Genomic DNA, 22,890 nt, shown 5'->3' with positions numbered 1-22,890 from the left:
CAGGCTCAACACCATGTAGAGCCTCTACAACCAAGGAAAAAACAAAGTAAGTAATCTTGCATTACAGCACATCTGTAAATTTGTCCTATGTGTTTTTTTGTTTTTTGCAATCACTGCACAAGATAAAAAAAGTTACAAATGGTGAATTTCACCTCCTTTAATTAATTAAGCCACTCCTCCAAGATACTGAATATAAAATTCTTAACCTTTTTCCCTTGCACCTTAAGCCCCACCATCCAGCCCAGGCCAAGGCAGATGAGCCCCACCATCCATCCAACCTCAACTAAAGTAAAGACAAAGTAAGTAATCTTGCCTTGCACCCCATCTGTAAATTGGTCGAATGGTTTTGTAATCATTGTATTAATATAAAATAAGTTAACCAATTTGAATTTCACCCCCTTCTATTAATTAAGCCACTTCTCCAAGATACTGAATATATAATTCTTAATCTTTTCCCCGTGCACCCCAGATAGCAAACATATTCGGGCCTCATCTGGGCCAACTATGGCACATCTGGCTCAGTTCTGGCAGCGGCAGAGGTTATATGGGCCATCTCTGGCCCACACACATCAAGCCGGTTTTAGTTTGAGTTGTGGCATGCTGTTTATGGGCCAGATCCGGCCCGTGTGTGACAAACCGGCTTTAATTTGAGTCGTGGCTTGCTGTGTGTGGGCCAGATCTGGCCCGTGTGCGACAAACCGGCTTTAATTTTAGTCGTGGCTTGCTGTGTGTGGGCCAGATCTGGCCCGTGTGCGACAAACCGGCTTTAATTTGAGTCGTGGTTTGCTGTGTGTGGGCCAGATCTGGCCCGTGTGCAACAAACCGGCTTTAATTTGAGTCGTGGCTTGCTGTGTGTGGGCCAGATCTGGCCCGTGTTTGACAAACCGGTTCTAGGTTGAGTTCTGGCTTGTTGTATGTGGGCCAGATATGGCCTATACCAGGTGACCAGATGTGCCATTTTCTGAAGACACGTCCTGGCAGATCACCTTACTTTACCAGTCAGTGGTTCTAAAACTATTTTGAGTACTGGACGCCCATAATATTTCAGGACACGTAATATAAATACATACACACATTTATTTGACCTACACGGACCTTTTATGAAGCTGCAATGTTATTCGATTTTTTTTACATTTTTGTACCATGTCCTCTGGTGTGACACCATGTCCTTTGAACTTTTTCGGAACCACTACAAATGTTTTATGCTTTGTTGTGCATTAATATGACACCCCTAAATTATATATTTTTTAATTTAAAAAGTGCATGTTAAGATACATAATCCTAGAAAATTTAGCAAATGTGTCTTGCTTGCCACTAATGACAGGTTAGCTTGGAATAGCAAGGTCATTAATTGACAGAAAAGGCTGAAACGTCCTTTGGTGTGATAAAAAAAAAAAAAAAGTCTTCCATTGTGACACCTGTACTGTCACACCACAGGTCAAAGTTTCTTTAAAAATCATTTTAAATAATTAAATATTATTTGTTTAACTCCTTTTTTTACTTTTAAATGTAATAATTACATTCATTAAATAAAGCTCTAATCATCAAAAAAAAAAAAAAAAAAAAAAAAATGAATCTTTAGAATATATGAAAATTTCACTTTTTAATAAAAAAAACAAGCTGTTTGTACAGCTAATATAGCTGGAATGACACCGAAAGCCAGACACATTAAATTTACAAATGGCCGCGCCCCCTCTTACAGAAAAAAAATAAGGGGCATATGTTTATTTATGTAACGTAAGAGTGTGACTTTTAATTTGTGACGTGCTTTCATGGGCGTGCGCCGCGCGCGGACCGGATGGAGTTGCCAATGAAACGGAGCGCAACACTGCAAATTTCACGAGGAAACACCCCGTTTCTCGCTGATTTCACTGTTTTCAGGTGAGTCAAGTCCATAAAATCACACAAATATTACTTATAACTGTTGTTGACACTTCTCTTACTTGTATTTGACTCGCTTCTGTTGTTTATTTACTTCATAGGAATGGTTTAATGTCTTCGAAAAAGTCCGTTAGCATTTCTACCGTTTTCAGACGACATATCGTCAGGTATGATAACTCTATTGTTCTCTTATTTATGAAAGTTTGGGCTTTTAATCAAATCTTCATCTGTAGATGATAGCTTTTGACTGTTTTGTTGGTAATCTTTCAATGGATGATTGGAAATTGCTTAATTTATTTAACCTTAACATTTACACTTTACTGTTTATCGATGACGTCACGTTATCAAGGAGCGCGAAAATTGGCAGAAAACTAAAGTTGTTTTGATCTTTTATGGTAAACATAAAACTGTTCTGCGATTTCAAGAATAATAAAATAATCCTTCTACAACAGAAGGGAGTGTCCAAGATTTCAATATTTCTGAAGGGAGCTGCTGACAGAGATGTAGGAAGCGCTGAAAAGGTTAAGTAACCTAATATGCATTTTTTTCACAACATATATCGCAATGAATTTGTTATTTTATTTATTTATTTTTTGCATTTCACCTGCTCTAGCTTGTTTCCATCTAATAAACCTGGAACTGCAGACTAAATATTGTTGGCTCTGTGTCAAATTGCTTGTTTTGTTCCTAGATTCTTCAGTGCTGATGGCCTGCTGCATCCAGCAGAGTCGGAGTGAACCTACTGTAAGACAATATCTCCAAGATGCTATTGACCACAAGACTAGTACAGTAAGTCAAACCTCAAATGTACACTACACTAGTGTTCAAAAGCTTGAAGTTGATACAATTTGTAATAATTATCTTCTGCTCACCTCTGTAGTAATTATTTGATTAAAATATGTAAAAAGACTGGAGTAATGATGCTGAAAATTCAGCTTTGATCAAAGGAATAAATGACATTTTAACATAATATTCACATAGAAAATAGTTGTTTTGTATTGTAATAGTCACAGTGTTACTATTTTACTGTAATTTGATTCAATAAATGGAGCCGTGGTGAGCATAAGAGATTTTTTATAAAGGCATAAAATATCTTACAGACCCCAAACTCTTGAATGGTTGTGTAAATTACAGTTATGATGTTCCTCCCAGTTAAACTTTATTAAAATGTATTAAATGTTACTCTGGCATATGCAGTCCATTCTATAGAGACTGTGTCTGTTCCCCAAAAACAGACAACAAATAATATGTTTATTAAGGGATCTAGAAATTTTTTTTCAGTTTAAACCTACTAGACTTAAAAATAGTACTCAATGTACTCCATTGATGAAATAGGAAAAAGTGCACATTGCCTGAAATGATATGAACAGCAGCTACGCTAATCTTTCTCCCTTTGCCTTCCTGTTTCTGCAAATGTCCATCCCAGGGTTATTAGGCACAGGACTTGCAGGACTTGTGGGGACTTCAGATGATACCAGTACTCAAAAGACCTTAGATGATGGCAACTATAGATGGACATACAAACTACCGCCACTGCAAAAAAGGTAATGTTAATTTGAAAGAGCCGTGTTTCCACTATCGAGCTAAGACCGGGCGTGCTAGTGCGTGCCAGGGCCAGTCGCGTTTCCACAGTCACTTCCGGGGCTTGATCGTGCCTCGCCGGGGCTTCCTCGGGGCCAACGGCCAGGGTTTTTTGGCCCGACAAAAACCTTGGGCCAAAGTGGGCCAGCTGGGGCTAGAGGAGGGGTTATGAACAAAGGCGGAGTTTCTCAGCGTCTGGAGAGCGTCAGCGCAGATCATTTCAGAAAGATAACAGCTTTAACACCAGCATTAAAGACGTTTTAAAATCAGTTGAGCTCAAAACTCACTCTTAGTTAGTAGCAAGTGTCTGAAATAACTTGATCCAATGTGGATTATAATCACTAAACAAAGCAGAAATATGTATAAGCGATGTAAAAGACTATGCACGCTAAACATTAACGTTACCATAGTATACATGTTAAATATGACCGCTTGGAGAAATCAGACGTCAGCTTCTTATTCTCTATCACAATTGTGTATTTATTAAGTAACATTTTATCTGTCGTCTCGTTTCAAGAGTTTAGCTCCACGTTGCATATCACCAAAATATAAAAATGATTTTTGTTTGTGAGCTTTTATAAAAATAGCGAGTCTGCGCTGCGGATCATTTCAGAAATATAATAGCTTTAACACCAGCATTAAACACCTTTTTAAATAAGTCGAGCTCAAAACTCTCTTTCAGTCAGCAGCGAGTGTTTGAAATAACTTGATCCAATGTGGATTATAATCACCATACAAGGCAGAAATATGTATTAGCGATGAAAAAGATATGCACGCTAAACATATTACCATAGTAAACATGGTAAAATAAGACCGCTTGAAGAAATCAGACGTCAGCTTCTTATTCTCTATCACAATCGTGTATTTATTAAGTAACTTATATTATCTGTCACAAGCCTCGTCTCGAGAGTTTATCTCATGTTGCCTATCATAAAAGAATATAGCCTAATAATGTTTTTTTGTTCGGGAGCTTTTATAAAAATAGAGATATTATCATTCATTATAAATATGACAGCTATACTGTGGCTAATAAACAGAAACAGACTCGACTGAATAAGCAGGCTATTTTCATAAGCGTTAAAAATAAATAAATAAATAAAATAGAAATAAGTGTGTTTATGTGTGATTCATTTTGCATGACGTTGTTCTGAGAGGCGTGTAAAGGGCGTGTTTTAGTGACGTGCAGTGGTGCTTCAAGCTCCACTGTGGAAACCCTGCGCTATTCTGGCCTCGTGCTACTGGCCCCGTGCTATGAGACCCGCCCGACCCGCTTTAAGCCCTGGCTCGCACTGGCCCGACAGTGGAAATGCGGCTAGTATCAAGGGCTCCCTTATCAGTTCTGCTTTCAGTACTGGAGAGTAAAAGATACATTTTTTTTTGTTTGATGTTTTTATTAGTACATATACGTTATCTTGCACATTGTATCTCCCCAACAGATTCTAATTTGAAAGAAGTTTATAATGCATGTTCGCTACTCCCAATTCAGAAGACTGAATCAGCCTGTGTATCTGAATGTTTCTCATACTCACTCCTCTCTGCCGCGTCTGAATTTTGGATTTTCCTTAGCTGTCAGTTCAAATAAACATTTGAAATATATCAGTCTGTGTGTAATGAATAAATATAATATACAAGTTTCACTTTTTGAATGGAATTAGTGAAATAAATCAACTTTTTGATGATATGCTAATTATATGACCAGCACCTGTATATCATTGCTCTTTTGTTGATTTTGATTGCTTCCATTGTCCTCATTTGTAAGTTGCTTTGGATAAAAGTGTCTGCTTAATGTAAATGTAATGTTAATGTGTATTTAACTATATTTATAAATATTTATCTATATTTTTTATTTTGTAATAATGTAAATGTATTTGTTTTATATCTATACATGCAGTTGTATTCATGTATGTATATTTATTTGTCTAATTTTTATATTTTAATAAAGCAGTTTAGACTACATGAGTGTTTTCTTTATTCTGGATGAATTACATATTCTTTTGTGTCTAGAAAGGGTAAATGTGGGCCATATCTAACCCAGAAGTCAGCCACAACTGGGACGGATCTGGGCCACATCTCAGAAATGACGTGGTTGACATCTGGGCCAGGTGTCGCCCATGCCATTTGTGAGATGCGGCATGGATCTGGTAAAGTTGTGGCTGACTTCTGTCAGACAAAACTGGGCCAGATCTGGCCCAGATGTCACCCACACCATTTCTGAGATGTGGCCCAGATCTGGTTCAGTTGTGGCTGACATATGTCAGCCAGACTCAGGTTGAGTCATCGCCGTCATTCCGCGCGGTATGTGGGCCAGAAGAATATGGGAGATGTGGGCCAGAACTGGGCCACATGTCATTTGCTATCTGTAAAGGTGCTGTAGGGAACTTTTGTAAAAAAAATATTTTTTACGTATTTATTAAACCTGTCATTATGTCCTGACAGTAGAATATGAGACAGATAATCTGTGAAAAAAATCAAGCTCCTCTGGCTCCTCCCAGTGGTCCTATTGCCATTTGCAGAAACTCCATCGCTCCCAGTAAAAAATAACCAATCAGAGCTGTGGTCTGTAACTTTGTTTGTGTTCAAAATGTAGAAAAATTTATATAATAAGCGAGTACACCATGAATCCATTTTCCAAACCGTGTTTTTGGCTTGTCCTGAATCACTACCCAGATAGCAGACAGATTTGGACCTTATCTGGGCCACTTTTGGCACTTACGGCTCAGTTACGGCACTGGCAAGTGTTGTGTTGGCCAAATGTGGCCCAAATTACATGAGCCGGACCTAACTTGTGTTATGGCAAATATTGTGTGGGCCAAAAGTGGCCCAAATGTCATGAGCCGGGCATGGAATAGGTTACGGCAAGTGTTGTGTGGGCCAGACTTGGGCCGAATGTCATGAGCCGGACCTAACTTGTGTTACGGCAAATATTGTGTGAGCCAAAGGTGGCCCAAATGTCGTGAGCCCGGCATGAAATAGGTTACGGCAAGTGTTGTGTGGGCCAGACTTGGGCCAAATGTCATGAGCTGGGCATGAATAGGTCACAGCAAGTGTTATGTGGGCCAGACTTGAGCCAAATGTCATGAGCCGGTCTTGAAATAGGTTACGGCAAGTGTTGTGTGGGCCAGACTTGGGCCAAATGTCATGAGCTGGGCATGAATAGGTCACAGCAAGTATTGTGTGGGCCAGACTTGGGCCGAATGTCATGAGCCGGACCTAACTTGTGTTACGGCAAATATTGTGTGAGCCAAAGGTGACCCAAATGTCATGAGCCGGGCATGGAATAGGTCACAGCAAGTATTGTGTGGGCCAGACTTGGGCCGAATGTCATGAGCCGGACCTAACTTGTGTTACGGCAAATATTGTGTGAGCCAAAGGTGGCCCAAATGTCGTGAGCCGGGCATGAAATAGGTTACGGCAAGTGTTGTGTGGGCCAGACTTGGGCCAAATGTCATGAGCCGGGCATAGGTCACAGCAAGTCCTGTGTGGGCGAGACATGGGCCAAATGCCACAAGCTGACTGTATAAAATAGCAAACAAGCTCTTAACAGACAAAGGGCTAGTACTAAAAGATCAATCTTATCACAAAAACAAAATAAGCCTCCAAAGCTGACTTGAGCTTCTTACCTTAAGCTGTGAGACTGCTTAATTCATCTTCAGCAGTCAATCATAAACCTTAACACAAACTGAAATTCATTATTATTATTATTATTATTATTATTCATTAAAATTAGGTTTTCTTGCATATATTGTAAATATTCTGATTCACATGTCAACAATGTTAATTGATTATATTTTGTTTATTGTTCTTGTTTAGTAAAATTGCTCAATGTAGGCCTATTATTTGGCACTTTTTAATATCCCACAATAGTGCCTTCAATTGAAATACTGATTAAGTAGGATTACAATTTAATTGAAAATCGTGAATCATTTAACTTGTTGAAATACTTAGACAACCTCGCATGTGGTCCGGTGAATCTTCACTCAAAAACCAACACCTGGCAATGTGCACGGCCCAGGACCAGTTACCAATTTAGAGTGATATCAGTGAGATGGTGCTTACACAGAGCCCAAATAAGGACCCACCCAGCCACAGCCGGTTTACACTGCTAAATGTTTCTACTGCAATCACTAAACTACAGAGCAGCTTTCCCCCCCAAAGCTCCAATGAATAATTTATTTATGCCTATGTCTGCCATTTAGCAGAAGGGAGTTACAAACTCTATTTCACTTTACAACCTGATTTAATTATTGCTATTATTAGGTGCAGAAAAGAATTGTGTGAAGGCCAGAGGTGGCTGAGTGTTTATTACAAAAAACAAACAAACAAACAAAGAAAAACATGTCTAACATACATACATACATACATACATACATACATACATACATACATACATATATATATATATATTTGCACCCTGTGTATGTGTGGTTGATTGGATTTTTCTTACAACACCCCTTTCAGATTAGCTAACTTGGGACAGTTTTTATTATTTATTATTACTTATCATGTGAAATTGTTTGGCGCTAGAGAGAACATGACAAATGTTATTTATAGATGGAAAAATAAAATGTGTTTGTCACTGAAATAAAAAAGAACTGTAAAATATAAAACTAAAATAAAAAAGAACTGTAAAATATAAAACTAAGAAGGTAAGTGTCAGCTACAGCCATAGACTCTAAAAAAATATGGACGTAGTGTCCGTGACGTCACCCATAGACTCCGGTTTTAAAAGCTCAAAGTGTGCAGAGAAAAATAAAAAATAAATAAATCAAAGTGTGCAGAGCAGGCCATCGCCATCTTGGCAGCGCGTGACCGCGCGACGGATAATCGAAAATGGGCCAAAAGGCGGGAGCTGATTGCTGAAGCCACGCCCACCTAGCACGACGGCATTGTCAGCAGCGGCAATCCACCTGTCAATCAAGTGGCCACTCCCTTAATTATGCAGAACTTTAAGTCTTAATATAATTTAAACGGATGAGTTTTTACAAAATTTACCCCCCTCACAGTTGTCATGAAGGGCAAAATTATTAAGACCAAAATCATTTTTTGAACCAGGCTGTAAACGTAAGTAAGTAAGTAATTATTATACTGTTAAAAAACATTTAACTCTACAATACAAATTGTAATGAGATACTAAGAGTGTTGGTTTGCTAGTAGACGTTAGAAGCATGACTGAAATGACGTTATGGTATGTTAGCTGACTCTATTAAATAAGCTAACGGAGCTAAAGTTAAGCTAGGTAAAGCGCAAGATGCCATTTTAGGACACTGAAGTTGTATGTTGAACCGACATGTGCAGATTTATTTAGATATGTTTTTTGTACACTGCAAACAGGCATACATTCTGGATTAATTATAATAATAACAATCTAATAAACGTTTAAAGAACTATATATTCTTAGATTATCACCACTTTTTATAGTAACGTTAATCTGAATGTTTTTACACTAGCCTGATTGTTAGATACTTTCTATGGCTATTTTATGGCTTAAGTTATTATTCTGATTTGTGGAGTGATAAAGAGAGATAATAACTATATTATATTCTAAAATACCATTTGTAAAAATCAATGACTATAACATGAAAAAAATGAAACAAGAGTTAAACCTGGTTCAGTAAATGCAAGTTAGCATTGCATGTTAGTCTCATCAAATTTTCAGAAATCTCGTAATATAACAAATTATTATCTCAATGCAAGTAACTGTTAATATTTAATTTATTAATTTGGGAAATTTCATTGTGATATCTATTAGTTAAAGTTAAGTTTACTAGTCTTGTTAATTGCTGTAGCAACATGCCATTTATTGGGCACATATAAACAGGTTTTCTTGCAGATCATTTAATATGTGCCATATGCATGTAATAATAAATAATTCATAACTGTAATGGATGCTGCACGTTAAATAAGCCTAAGTAACTAAAAGTAAAATATAGATGCTGATTGTTAATGTTAACTAATAGGCTAATCTACCTTTGTTCTTGTGTCCCCACCTCTGTCTCTCTTTGTACAGATTAGATCCACAGGAAAATTTCTGAAGGGGTGAACTGAAGAAAAAGGTGACATGGACTATTACAAGCATAGCAATTTAAGGAGGAAGGCTAGGAAAAGAGTGGATAATTTAATGCAAAAAATAGTCACTCTGCCATCTGGTAAAGAAGGCGAGAGCATTAACCAGCATCTTGAAAGTCACATTGATGAGCCTGAGCTTAATAGGGAAGGATGTCAACAAGACATGCAAGAACCCCCCGATAGCCTGATTGAAGAGATTGTGCTCAATAGGGAAGGATCTCTTGATATGGAAGACAGCATTGGCTGTAATGGTTCTAGCAGTGTGAAGAGCGACCATGAAATTTTATTGGGCAGCTTAGGTGACTGGGCAGTTAGATTTGGGGTGTCTTTGGTGGCTCTGTCAGCCTTACTGTCAATTCTTAGGATATACTTTCCCTTCTTGCCAAAGGATGGAAGGTCACTGCTTAAAACAAAGACAGACTACAAATTGGAGATGCTTGCTGGTGGCTCATTTCACTATTTTGGTATAGTGAATGTCGTCCAAAGAAAGTTCACCAGGTTATTATGCTCTTTTCCAGAAGGCTATGAATTTCTTTTACAGCTAAATTTTGATGGATTACCTCTTTTTAAAAACTCATCCATTCAGTTTTGGCCCATTCTGGGTAAATTACCAAGACTCTCCAAAAAGCCCTTTGTGATAGCATTGTTTTGTGGGACGGCAAAGCCCAAAACACTGTCTGACTATCTAAAACATTTAGTTCAAGAGTTGAAAAGCATCAGTACTGGCTTTGTTTGTCAGGGCAAAACATTTCTCTTGAAAGTTTGTTCTGTTATTTGTGACGCACCAGCAAGGGCATTTATCAAAGGTATCAAGTCCCACACTGGATATTATGGCTGTGATAAGTGCTTACAAAGAGGAATATACACAAATCACCGTATGACATTTCCTGAGCTCACTGCTGCATGTAGAACAGATGAATCCTTTAGATTAGAAGCAAATGAAGATCACCACCTTACTCATTGTCCTCTGGTAGATACTGGAGTTGATATGGTTGCTGGTTTTCCCCATGATTACATGCACTTAGTGTGTTTGGGTGTTATGAGGAAACTTCTTGAACTGTGGGTTGGCACTGCTGGCTCTTTGCGCACCAGAATTTCGTCTTTGCAAGCATCCTTAATCTCTGATAAACTTTTGGCATTAGCACATCATATTCCATCTGAATTTGCAAGGAAACCTCGGGCACTCAGTGAGAGACTGAGGTGGAAAGCAACAGAACTGCGCCAATTTTTGCTGTTCACTGGTCCTATAGTTTTGAAAGGTGTCTTGCTGTCTCAAGTGTATGATAACTTCATGCTTCTTTCTGTTGCTATCTATATTTTGGTTAGCCCGCAGTATTATTTACAATTGAACCACTTGGCTCATCATTTTCTTGTCTCATTTGTGGAGCATTATGGCTTGCTATATGGTAAAGACCAAGTAGTGTACAACATTCATGGGTTAGTGCATCTTGCTGGTGATGTGAAGGTACATGGCCATTTAGATGGTATCTCTGGCTTCCCTTATGAGAATTTATTGGGTGAACTTAGAATGATAAGGAAAGCTCACAATCCTCTACCACAGGTTATACGCAGGTTATCTGAACATGAACAGAGGGGCTGTGATTTTGATTCACCCATTGAGCAGGAACCCTTTTTAAAATCTCCACATCATGATGGGCCAGTACCAGAGGGCCTTTTGGAAAATATCAGTCAGTTCAAGCAGTTGATAGCCGATGGTGTCACTCTAAAAACATCAAGTAAAGATGACTGCATTGTCATTGACGGGAACGTTGTTTCTGTGCAAAACATAGTTAGTCATGAAGACAAAGTGTATGCCATGTACCAGGAGTATAGAGTCAAAGAAGCACTTTACAGTTACCCACTCGACTCAAGGGAACTGGGAATATACATCGTCTCTCATTTGTCTCCTGTGATGCACTGTGTAGAGATGGTTAAGCCTGTGCAAAAGTGTGTGCGGTTGCCCTTGGGAGACAAGTTTGCAGTGTTCCCTCTTCCTCACACAAATTAATCTGAAGCACTTGTCTAGTCTTTGTACAAAGTGTATTATAGTTGATCGTTGTAGCATCCTTTTATTTATAATATCTTTAGAGTTTTACTGGCTAATCAGTTTACTTTTTTATCAGGAGATGTTTCTCATTGTTATTTTTGAATCTACTAATGAAGTGGAAGTAGTCCCTGACATTTGGGTGAAAAATAACACCTGTTTGTGGCCACCGTACAAACGTGAAGAAACTGTAAAAGCAGTGAAATCACAGGAACCACCTGGAGCACGTTGGATTCCCTACAAAGTATGCATCATATTAAGCAAAGGTAGAAAGAAGACAATATTTTACTTACACTTTCTGTATATGAAGAGTTCAGTAATTTCACTTAAATGACAATGAAAATTACCTATTAATTGTCATTTAAGTGAAATTACTGAACTTAAATATACGAGCTTGATAAAAATGATCATTCTAGAAGAAAATTTCAGATGGCATTTAGAGGCTTTTGCATTTGAACTCTTCATAAAGAATTTAGAGGGCTTTTGTTTTCAATTTTTTTTTTTTTTTAAAGTTACATATGAAGAAGCAAGACTCAAACTGCCAGAGGCTGAACGATTCACAGATTTGACAGATTCAGAAGACTCTCCACTCAAACGTAGACGGAGAAGAATGTAAGTTAAAAAGAGGGAGGAATAGAGCCATAATGGAATGGACTTAGGGGTGTGACGGTTAGTATATAACCGTGAGACCGGCGGTTATAGTTGAACACCGTCATTAGAACTCTATAACCGCCAAAACCGTGTCATTAAAATATTTTTTACAAACATTTTTTATCAAAAATTATTTTCATTTTTTAGATAGGATCATATGATGCGCAATATATCGGGAAACATGGTTTTTACCACTTAATGAAGTTTTGTAAATCGTCAGACATGTTTACCACTTCATTAAATTTTGCTTTGTAGAAAACCTTTCTTAAAAACGAATTTCGTTTTGTACAAATTTTATCTTAATTTTAATAAATGTTTCATCAACCAATTGCATGTATTTTAATAAATAAAAAGTAAATATAGCAGACAATGATAACCGTGACATGGAAGCACCAGCGTGCCGCGTTCACTTGCACTGCACTGTGAACTAGAGCGCATCTCATTGTAAATGAAACTCAGCGTAGGCCTATGCCTCATACATTAGCATTAAATATATTTGCTGCATCCTTTCTAGAACAGACGGGTGCGGCTTTGAAATTTGCTCAAAAAACTGTGGTGCGGATGATGAGTTTTGTGACACATCTCCTTAATAAACGGAGGTCTGAAATCTCTGCCCCTTTACCGATCAGAGCGCGCGCTGACACAGAGTTAACCCGCTATCTCCAAGAACAACCAACTGACTCTACGACAGATCCACTAGCATATCCCCCCCCCCCCCCCCCCCCCCGACGGTTATTTTATGAACCGTCACATTTGACTCACGTCATAACCGTCATCACCAATTCTGAAACCGGCACACCCCTAAATGGACTGAGCAAAACTCATTTTACATCCTTCCATAATTTTTTGTTTCTTATTTAACCTTAAATGCAGGAAGAAGAATGTAGTCCTTGAAGAGGAAGACAGTGAAAGTGAGAGGCAGCAAGCATCCACACTACCCAGCCCTCCCAAAATGGCTTCTGCAAAGAAGCGGCCTTATTCACTCTCCCTGCTTTCACAGTGTAAGAGCGCTAATGTAAATTTTAGTGTCATATTTTCATTGTTGGCGTGGTTTGAATTTTAACACAGATTCTCCTACAGCGTCTCCTACAGCCGTCAACGTAGGATGCTCAGGCAATGAAAGGACTGCTGTCAGTGAATGTGAGTCTAACATTTTTCATGACTAGACTGGAGTAAACAAATGTAAATCAATTCATCTAACAAAATGACATGCCTTGTAATTCACCATCCTGCAAATAAAATACAACCAACCCTTTACACTGAATGTCATTCAAATGCAATTTTGAAACTACCTGAAAACCCAGAGATGTGCCCAAAAATTACAATTGAATGATCAAGATATATTAATCATAAGATGATGACACCCTGAGCCCCCGCCAAACACGTAGACTGCTATTCTATGGGACACACTGCAATCAGGCCAATACATTTTGAGAGATATTGTCTTTGTGCAAATCAAGTTTTGTTAGAACAGACAGAAACTCAGGCACTGCACTGCTCTGTAAAATTGAAAACACTTCCAAACATGTGTTCCTCAGTGTCATATCCAGAAATTCCTGTTATTTTTCTCTGTAGTGTGCTCCGAAAGAAGGTGCAACATAACACCTACCCCACTGTCAAGAATTAGAGAGGATGTTGATTGTGAGTAGACATACAGAATTGATTGTATCTTTCTCTTACATTCCTTACTTCTGGCAGCTTACTCCTCTTTCTGTTACTATAGCTCTCAGTGGAGGAAACATCACACCATCCCAGGTCAGAACTGACCATTCCGGCATATGTGAGTAAATGTTGCATTCAGTTGAAGTTGACAATATAAACAATCAAAAGCTATTTGCATCAAAAACACTAAGTTGATAATGAAAATGTATGTGAAGAGCCTTCTACAGCTTTACCTGGAATCTACCTGAAAGTTATGTTCAGGTAAAACCCTGCAGAGTAAATTTTGTTTACCATTCACATGTGAAAGACTGAATTAAGGGATTAATTAACTGTTTGTGTCTAAACTAGTTCAGATATATACTTTATTACAGTAGATGTGACTTGAAGAAATTAACAATTCAATTTGAGATTTTGTTTGGCCCCTTTCACTTATAGCCAGAAATGTTTAGGATAGAAATGAAGAAATCATCTCTGAAATGCTAATCATCTTTACAAAATCTATCTCCAAATATTTGTAAAATAATAATAATATTTATTGTTATATTTCCCCTGTAAAAGGCATACCTGAAGTAGTTTTGGTGTCATATGACAATCAAACAATGTCAGAGAACAATATATCACAAATAAAAGACCTGAAAAAAACTGGGTTCTACTTGTCAATTCAGACTAATAAATTAAATCAAAGTTTCTCCTGAACAGCATGTATGCTATCTTGAATAGCTGGTGGTGTTTGACCACATGGTTCAAAATGAAGTAGACTTGCATGGATAAATCTCCATGACAGATTTGTTCTTAAAACTAAAATGTGCATTTATTCATGATTTCATTGTAGTTATCTACAGACAGAAATGAGCCTTTTGAAAGTGTTGTACATTTTGAAATGTGAACTTTGAGGTTTTGGTCTCTTGTTTGCAGTGATTAATAGAAGAACCACAGCTACACCAACTCATGACCAAAATGCAGACTTCAGTGAATGTGAGAGAAACTACACTTGCTTGGCCATCCTAAATTTCGTGAGCGTAGCGTTTGCTATTAGACAGTCTTTAAAGCATCCAATGAAAATGTACAGAGCCTTTCCAGAGTTGGACTAATGCAATTACAATGCCATGTTTTTTTTAGAAATAACTTTCCATTAAAGGAAAGTAAGAAATATCTTTGTGTATGCTGTCAATTATAATTCTTAAAAAGAAAGAAAATTGGAATCAGCAGGTCAGACCTTTAAAAAATTATAAGCCAGGAAAAATGCAATCGATGAATCTTCTATTAAAAGACTTAGGAGTTGTATTTTTCCACATCATTAAGTGAAATGAAATTGGCAGGCTAGAAACATAAAGTTATAGTTTTTTTTAATGCATATACTTCAACTAAATAGACTGTATCTTCTGATCACTGTTTTAGCTGTGATACGAACCATCCTGACCAATCAAGAAGTCATCAAAGATCAGATGGGCATTTTGGTGAAGCTAGTTCATCAGTTAAAGGGGACTGCAGAAGAGAGCCCATCTCTACCACCGGAAACCCTTCCGGTTGCAACCCTTCAAGAGCTTCTGGTTTTGGAGGGAAAGCTGCTTGATCAAGAATTCAAGAAAACTCTGGTAATGTATATTGGTACAATACCATTATAAGAGATTATGTATAAGGTAATTCAATCCAATACGATTATCTCTCTCACAAAGAACCATAAATGGTTAACTATCCTTCATTGGAAAAATCTCTTTACTAGAATCCCCATTTGCACTGGCTTCTCTGACTGTGGTTCCATTCAACTGTACATTATAAAACACTGACTATTAAATAAACTCTAAATTAAAATTAACTGCAGATAAACAGTGCTCAGTGTTTCCCACAGAATTACAGTATTACTGTGGTGAGGGCTTATTTGTACAATTAGAAAAACAAAATAGGCAACAAAGTGGCTCAATCTAAAATGACTATGATACGATATCAAGAATCAGTGGGTTTTTTTATGCACTGAAATGTGGTCAGATGTTTGGCTTGGATGCTTCCATTCCAGGTGGAACATATTTTGTCTCTTACAGAGATTGATTCTACTTGAACTGTCTATCTCCTCTGTCATCTAAATCAAATTAGCTACATGTGACACTTAATGCTTGCTGTCTTTTCCCCTTGTTTAACAGACGATTACCTTGGCACAAAGAGGAGGTACAGCCGTTAAGGACACTGTTTGGAGAATGATGGGATACCTCTTGACCAATGAACTTGCCAGACAGATGAATTGGAAAGGAGCCAATGGCAAGGCAGCCTTCAAGAACCTTATTCTAAGAGGGATAATCAATGGTGAGTCGCAGTGGTGTAGGTGTTGTTGCCTCTGTTTTCATTGAGATCTGTGCATTTGTTGGAATTTGCTGCTTACCTCACCCACAAACATGCATACACCTCTGGCCCTGTTTCAGAAAGCAAGTTCTTAACTCTGAGCCTGTATTGTTATACTCTAGATTTCAGAATGTGACTGGTGGGGAAAAGTTTGTCAGAAGTGACGTAATTCAGCTGCATCACTTTACAGCAGGGGTATTCAATTAGAATACAAAGGTCAAGTTAGAGAAATATCCCAAAAGGTCCGGAACATCAAAATGACTAACTTGCATTATCATTCAGAATCAGTACCCAAACATATAGTTGTATCAGCATATGTTTTTAGTCAACAACTGACAATATTTCAGCAATATTCAGTTTTTACATCAAACTGGAGGGATAACAATAAAAAACTACTCCAATAATAAAGCTTTCTCAGACTGTTGTTGGATATAGGTTATCCTGGCCATAAAATGTGTACAAAAACTTAAATATTGCTCAACATTTAGCATGACTTTATTATATAAATTGGCCTTCTAACTCCCCACACCCAATCCAGTGTCCCTGTTTCATATGTACATTTGCACTCACTAAATAAATACTTAACTCTTACTTTACTTTATTTTGCTCAATCCTGTAATTTAGTTTGCCTGAGACCAGCACCAGAGTAATCCTAAAAGTCAGAGTATTATTTTTCAGAGCCCTATTTTTTTCAGCTCACATATTCTCACCCTATCAAGCCTGTCCTGAACGTTGACTGGAAAATGCATATGACATATCTGAGCTTGACAGTGGCATCATATGTATTGTATGTATGTTATATTGACTTTCAGTGTCACATTGCTTTAAAATTATGTACTAGAATCACTGACTATATATACATTATTACTAATGTCTTGTTTCAACTGATGTCAAAAGTTATAAATTCTTGTCCTCCTGATAATATTTTACTATAACTTACTCAACCAACTATCTCATTATAGAGGCTGTACGAAGAAACCGACTTACAGCAACAACAACAGATCAAGAAACTGAACTGTGGATTAAAAGGTGGCTCCATCTTGCTGGAGACAGAGATGGAGGACGCCGTGCCAGGCAGCGAACTGATAACTGATGTAACCGAGACAGTCTACTTGTTGAGAACAATGCTATAGTTCAGCATACTTTCAGCTACATTAATTGTTGTGACAAATTTAAAGTTTAATTTGTTTTGTTAACTTTGTTCAATGTGGCTTAGTTTTATTCTGTTTTCAGCCATTATAATGGGTGTTTTTTGCATTGGAGCAACCATCAAAAAATATATTTAACGCTAGGCAGAGGTGCTGTCATTTCGTGAACACAAGTTGATTGTGACAGAGGACATTAGACACTATTTTTTCCCAAAACTTACAAGGGGGAATGCAAACGTTGTTCCACAGGAGCTCACGGACTGCAGATGTGCCCACAGGCATTTTTTGTTTATTGGCCCATTCAGAAAATCTAACATTTTCTATTTAGCTAACTGTTCATTCATTTTAATAAATGGAAATGAATAACAAAAGCAGTCATTGTTTGTTACTAGAACTGCTCTATTACAAGGTGGATTGAGTATCAGAAAGAGGTTTGAGTGTTGTGAGATGGTAATGCAAAATAGTTATTGGTCCTTACCTGATTGTGGTCCTGTGTGGACCTGTGTGTCCTGGTCTATACATAATTGATGTCCATTTTCTAGGTTCTGAGCTGATTTCCCCTGACACATGGCTGGTACATAACTGACATACGGCTCATGTAAGTTAAGGGTGTGATTAATTCCTCTGGCCCATACCTGGCCCGCAGCATAGGTGACGGGATGGTATGGCCCTGATCTGGCACACATCTGGCCCTTTAGATGCCTGACATCTGGCACATTTAAGGGGAAGCTGTGATTAAGTCTTTTGGCCCATACCTGGCCCGCATCTGGCCGGTAACATAGGTGAGAATATGGTATGGCTCTGATCTGGCACACATCTGGCACATTGAAGGTGAAGTGATTTATTCCTTTGACCCATGTAAGGTGAAAATTATGGTACATTTTATTTGGCCCAGATTTGGTCCACATCACACCAGACATCTGGCCCATATAGGGTGAAACTGTGGCCGAGTTAAGGCAGCCACACTCACCCTGAGTCAACGCCGTAAGTCAAGGCCAAATGTGGGCCATAACAGAATTTCAGATGTGGCCCATATAAGGTGGATTTGTGGCTGAGTTAAGGCAGCCACACTCACCCTGAGTCAACGCCGTCAGTCAAGGCCAAATGTGGGCCATAAGAAAGATGCAAATATGGGCCAAATTTGGGCTGAATATTTATTGCTATCTGGGTAGGGTGCACCTATAATAAGTGTTTATATTCGGACTATTTTAGATTGCTTCGGGGATACCGCGGCGGATTAATATGCAGTTGATATGCTGAATTAGAAACATATCTGTTTTATATAAATATTCTAAACAATATTTTCACAAGTTTCATAGGACTGTATATGAAAACTATGTAAAGAAAAAAAGTTTATTTAATAGGCTACTCCATCAAAACCATTAACAAAACTAAAAGCCAATTATACTTTGAATAATGAATTATACATTTAAGTATATCTCGATCAAAAGATAGAGTACAAGTAAAGGCCAAATATAATTCAAATATAAATCTCTCAGTATAAGTCAAGGACACTTAAGTGTAATTAATTGTATCTCTACAAAGTACATTATAAAATTATATTATAAAGTATACTTTCTTATTGTTTGTTCAAAATAAGTATACCAATAGAAAACTTGAATTAACTTCTTTTTTTGTAAGGAACATATTGTACATCCTAAACAAAAACAACAATGCAAATGGAATGCAACAGCATATTGTTATTTTTTATTGAGCTTACAAAAAATACATAAGTACTCTTGTCAACTAAATGATGTTCCAAGTAAGAATGGCAGTATAGAGAGCCAAGTAAAAACATCATTATTTGAATGGTAAAACCATTACAGTAACTAAACTGATTAAGTGTGTGTGTGTGCATGTTTCTGCAGGGGAAGGTAGCAGAGGTGAAAGTGTGCTAGCTACCTTGCTCTTCCTGGTAAATGATGGCTGATGTAATTTAATCCATAGCTACACACAGTCTTAGTGTTTTAAAACCTGGTCCCTTTAAGCCTTCAAAACTGAAAGTGTGCACGCCAGCCATCAAGTAGTCATCTGGCTCAAGTTTGGTCATATGACATCTGAAGCAAATACATTCTAACATGTTTGCCCTATACATTTGCTAACTCTATTTTGTTTATTTGGGTTATTGTATACGGTTTTTGTCATACAGCAGTTATTTTTACAACGTGAAACCTCCCATTATGAACCAAATGTAGTCCAGTTTAAAAGGCCTGTGAACAACACTTTCTCTTTGTGTTCACATTATGAGTTCACTTAAAGATGATGCAGATCACTTTCTAGTCCACTTCAGCTCTGATGGGGTCTTAAGCCCAATTCATAGTTACATGTAGATGCAATGCAGATGCCTTTGTTGTGACATTGCGTCTTTGCTGACACCCTCTGCGGCCGACATAGAGGCCTTTAACCACATTTCGGTGCCCAACCCGTTGTGGTGAGTATTGGCATAGCAATACGGTTAAGCCGATTTTAAAACTTCAAATAGTTGACTAGTAGGGATAATAGTAGGGATGACTGAGTCCAATTTTCACTTGGAACAAAATGACTGCTGCTTGGCAAATGCCATATAAAATAAACCAAATAAATCATCCAACAGAAAAAGGGTAAACCTTTATTTTTCAGCTTCAGATGACAAATCTTCAAACTTGAGCCAGAAGACTAGTTGTGAGCTGCGGGCTGGGAGGACACCTGGGAGCCGGCCAGCAAATTCACCTGATGACCAATACTGTTGTACTATTTGTTTTGTATATATTTGTCAATAATTAAATTCACTATTGTTACATTTTATGATTTGTCTGTCAATCATTGACTGCACTGAATAATTAATGTATCATGACTTTGTGCTGTATTTGATGGGGAAAAGTGAGATGAAAGTTGCATGTAGTGACAGTCAAGTCACCTTTATTTACAGTATATAGCACTTTTTACCATACAGATTGTATCAAAGCAGCTTCACAGCGATAACATGAAAATAATACAACAAAGTTTCTTTTTAGAAGAAAATTACACCCTCATCCACCTTAAGGCACATTAGCAAGCCAATCTAAGCAACTAAGCAAGCCAAAAGCCAAGGCAACCAGAACAAGTACCAGATTGGCATTATACTAACTGATGATGAAAATTTTAGTAAGTATTGATGGTAATTTTGGAGCAAAGTAAATGGGCTCCTATCCCTGGTGACAGGATGTATTTCTGAATCCTTTTTTTACCTCTGATCGCTAGCACACAACACTGTTTGTTTTTGTTATTGTAACACTTGCTTTGCAAAATTTGTGATAAACCAGATCAATGGGCCAATCAGAAGAAACAGGAGTCGAGGGAGACAAAGGTGGACACACACAAATTTTTATATCAAAAGTAAAAGTGTCAATGAAATAATTAAACAAATAAAAAAATAGATTTTGAATCAACAAAGCTTTTTTAAAGAAAATAAATTGTACAAAATTCGATTATGAGTTACAGAATGAAACAATTACCCAAATTAAATGACAGAAATTATCAATCAACAAAATAAATGTAAAATACTCGTTCGTTACCCACAGTATTAATAACAGCGAGATCTCAGTCCAAACCACACAAAAGAATGTGAATTTCCTTTTTTCTCAGAAAGTGTCAGTTCCAAAAGGAAAAAAAATACCTCGATCCTTAAGTTCAAAAGAGAAGAACTCCCACAGAATGAACGGAGTGCAGAAATGACACAAATCCAGGGAAAGATGAGAAAAGGTGATCCAAGTTCGGTTTACGGGTGGCTCACCATCTATTTTTCAGTTGTGACACGACTCGATGCATCCACACCAAATCACGATAGAAAATCCATTTTCAAAACACATACATGCAAAACTGGCCTGCACACAACAGGGCAATATCCTTAGTAATTTCTCTTTACATTAGCATCATTTAACACATTTCTGAACAACAATTTGACATCGTAATCACTCTTTACACATTGTGAAACACATTGCTTTTAATATTTAGTCTCATATAATACTGTACATAAACACAGTTAGCCACATTTATCAAAATAAACATTAAATAAACATTCAACTCACCGATTCCTCTATGAATTAACAGCTTTTTTGTCCGTTTGTCTCTCTTTCCAGGTTTCACCAGATGAACCACTAGTTTCATTAGTGTTAACTTGGCCTTAATCAATCATCGACGGAATCAACAGGAACTCTACGCAAGTAAGTACCTTAACAAACTGGAGTCAGCGCTGCTACCGGAGTCTTTTCCGATTGGATCTCTAACATCTGCAGTGCTATTCAGAGGTTTGATTCATTGCAATTTGCTGCAATAATTTACATACCACTTAAATGAATAATAAAAATGTATAATTTAAACAATATAATAAAATATTACATTCTCACAAAGCGTTGTTTTATTTGCTGTTCAATCACATACATATTTAATTTAATATGTAATTATACTGATTTAAATGTTTAATAATTTGAACAAATTAACTTGGGTATAGACTGCAAATATGCTAATTTGAGTCTGGGTTACACCCTCCCCTCTTAGAATTATGCAAATCCCTTTGCATATCACCAATGGGTGCATACCCCTGACTTAGGAGGTGTCCTATTTGAGAGGAATCTTGCAGGGACTCTGAGAGAGCAACATTCAGACCTTGAAGGAGGGATTGAACTATGGTGACAAGGGGATTTCCCAGTTCAGGGTTAGTCAGAATTTTGGGTTTCTCTCTATGTCGGGCAGACCTTCTCAGTTCAATCTCATCCTTCTCGGCATCATTTGTTTCTTCTTCATCAGTTAGCTTTTTTTCAGTCGAATTGGATTCCAGGACTAATGATTCTCCCTTATGATCCGGATCCTGCAGATCCAAGGTAGGTGAACAACTCATATCAGTATCTTTTTCTATTTCAGGTTGGATTTCAGGATTTTCAGGTAAGTCCGTTTTAGAATTCAAAGGTTCAGTCACAGATAATTCATCAATAACCTGAAGTTCCCTTACAGGTAATTCACTTTGAACTCCTGTGGTGATCTCTGAGCTTACTTCAAATGATGGGATTACAACACTTTCCTTGTTTGGGTCAGTCACTCCAGAAGTGTGAACCACAAAAGACTCATTTACGATATCAAGTTGAGGAACTAAACAATATCCTTCCTCTTCCTCAGAATTGGAGATTTCCTCTGTTTCCTCAGAATTTCTGCAAGCGGTTTTACTGCGAGTCTTGAGCTCGGGAACTGAACTCTGGGACTCCCTTATTTCAGATGGAAGAGTTCCACAAGGAAGTAACAAATCCCGGTGTAGTGTCCGGGTGGGTCCTGTTTGTGTTTCGGGGCATACTTTATACACTGGCAAATCACCATGTTGGTCTATGACTACATAGACTACTCCTTCCCATTTGTCAGCGAGTTTGTTCTTTCCCCTCAGTCGAACACTCCTGACCAAAACTCTGTCTCCCTTGTGCAATGTTGACGCTCTCACAAATTTGTCATAGAGGGTTTTATTCCTTTCAGCCATTTTCTTGGAATTTTCACTCGCAATACGGAAACTTTCTTCAAGAT

The 22,890-nt window shown here is 37.7% G+C and overlaps 1 protein-coding gene and 1 long non-coding RNA gene across 8 annotated transcripts; both read left to right on the top strand.

Annotated features, from left to right (window-relative positions):
• The first annotated feature begins 1,980 nt into the window (after positions 1-1,980).
• LOC127974557 (uncharacterized) lies at positions 1,981-5,416 on the top strand. Of its 5 annotated transcripts, none has more exons than XR_008157313.1 (4): positions 1,981-2,048; positions 2,334-2,402; positions 2,573-3,425; positions 4,899-5,416. It is a non-coding gene; the product is annotated as an uncharacterized LOC127974557 (long non-coding RNA). The 5 variants fall into 5 exon arrangements; XR_008157314.1 differs by lacking the exon at positions 1,981-2,048 and having other exon boundaries at positions 2,058-2,402; positions 2,573-2,670; positions 3,308-3,425; XR_008157311.1 differs by lacking the exon at positions 1,981-2,048 and having other exon boundaries at positions 2,058-2,402.
• Positions 5,417-9,156: 3,740 nt separating this feature from the next.
• On the top strand, positions 9,157-18,531 carry LOC127974541 (uncharacterized). Of its 3 annotated transcripts, XM_052577892.1 has the most exons (11): positions 9,157-9,515; positions 11,652-11,838; positions 12,085-12,184; positions 13,097-13,224; positions 13,304-13,363; positions 13,799-13,864; positions 13,947-14,003; positions 14,801-14,860; positions 15,284-15,480; positions 16,024-16,183; positions 17,182-18,531. In XM_052577892.1, the coding sequence occupies exons 2-11, from the start codon at positions 11,655-11,657 to the stop codon at positions 17,310-17,312; spliced, it is 1,143 nt and encodes a 380-aa protein (XP_052433852.1). In that variant the 5' UTR covers positions 9,157-9,515; positions 11,652-11,654; the 3' UTR covers positions 17,313-18,531. The 3 variants fall into 3 exon arrangements, with proteins under 3 accessions (XP_052433852.1, XP_052433853.1, XP_052433854.1); XM_052577894.1 differs by lacking the exon at positions 9,157-9,515 and having other exon boundaries at positions 11,695-11,816; XM_052577893.1 differs by lacking the exons at positions 9,157-9,515; positions 14,801-14,860 and having other exon boundaries at positions 11,096-11,838.
• Positions 18,532-22,890: the final 4,359 nt, after the last annotated feature.

This window comes from Carassius gibelio, chromosome B16, assembly GCF_023724105.1.
Source record: "Carassius gibelio isolate Cgi1373 ecotype wild population from Czech Republic chromosome B16, carGib1.2-hapl.c, whole genome shotgun sequence".
NCBI classification, from domain to species: Eukaryota; Metazoa; Chordata; class Actinopteri; order Cypriniformes; family Cyprinidae; genus Carassius; species Carassius gibelio.
The sequence above is the reverse complement of the archived record's forward strand: the minus strand, read 5'-3'. Positions and strand labels throughout refer to the sequence as shown.

Excerpts from the sequence above, each read along its gene's own strand:
- LOC127974541 (XM_052577892.1), top strand. The coding sequence starts at position 11,655 with ATGTTTCTCATTGTTATTTTTGAATCTACTAATGAAGTGGAAGTAGTC. Across the intron at positions 11,839-12,084 it reads ATGCATCATATTAAGCAAAG|TTACATATGAAGAAGCAAGA; the intron begins GTAGAAAGAAGA and ends TTTTTTTTAAAG. Across the intron at positions 15,481-16,023 it reads AAGAATTCAAGAAAACTCTG|ACGATTACCTTGGCACAAAG; the intron begins GTAATGTATATT and ends CTTGTTTAACAG.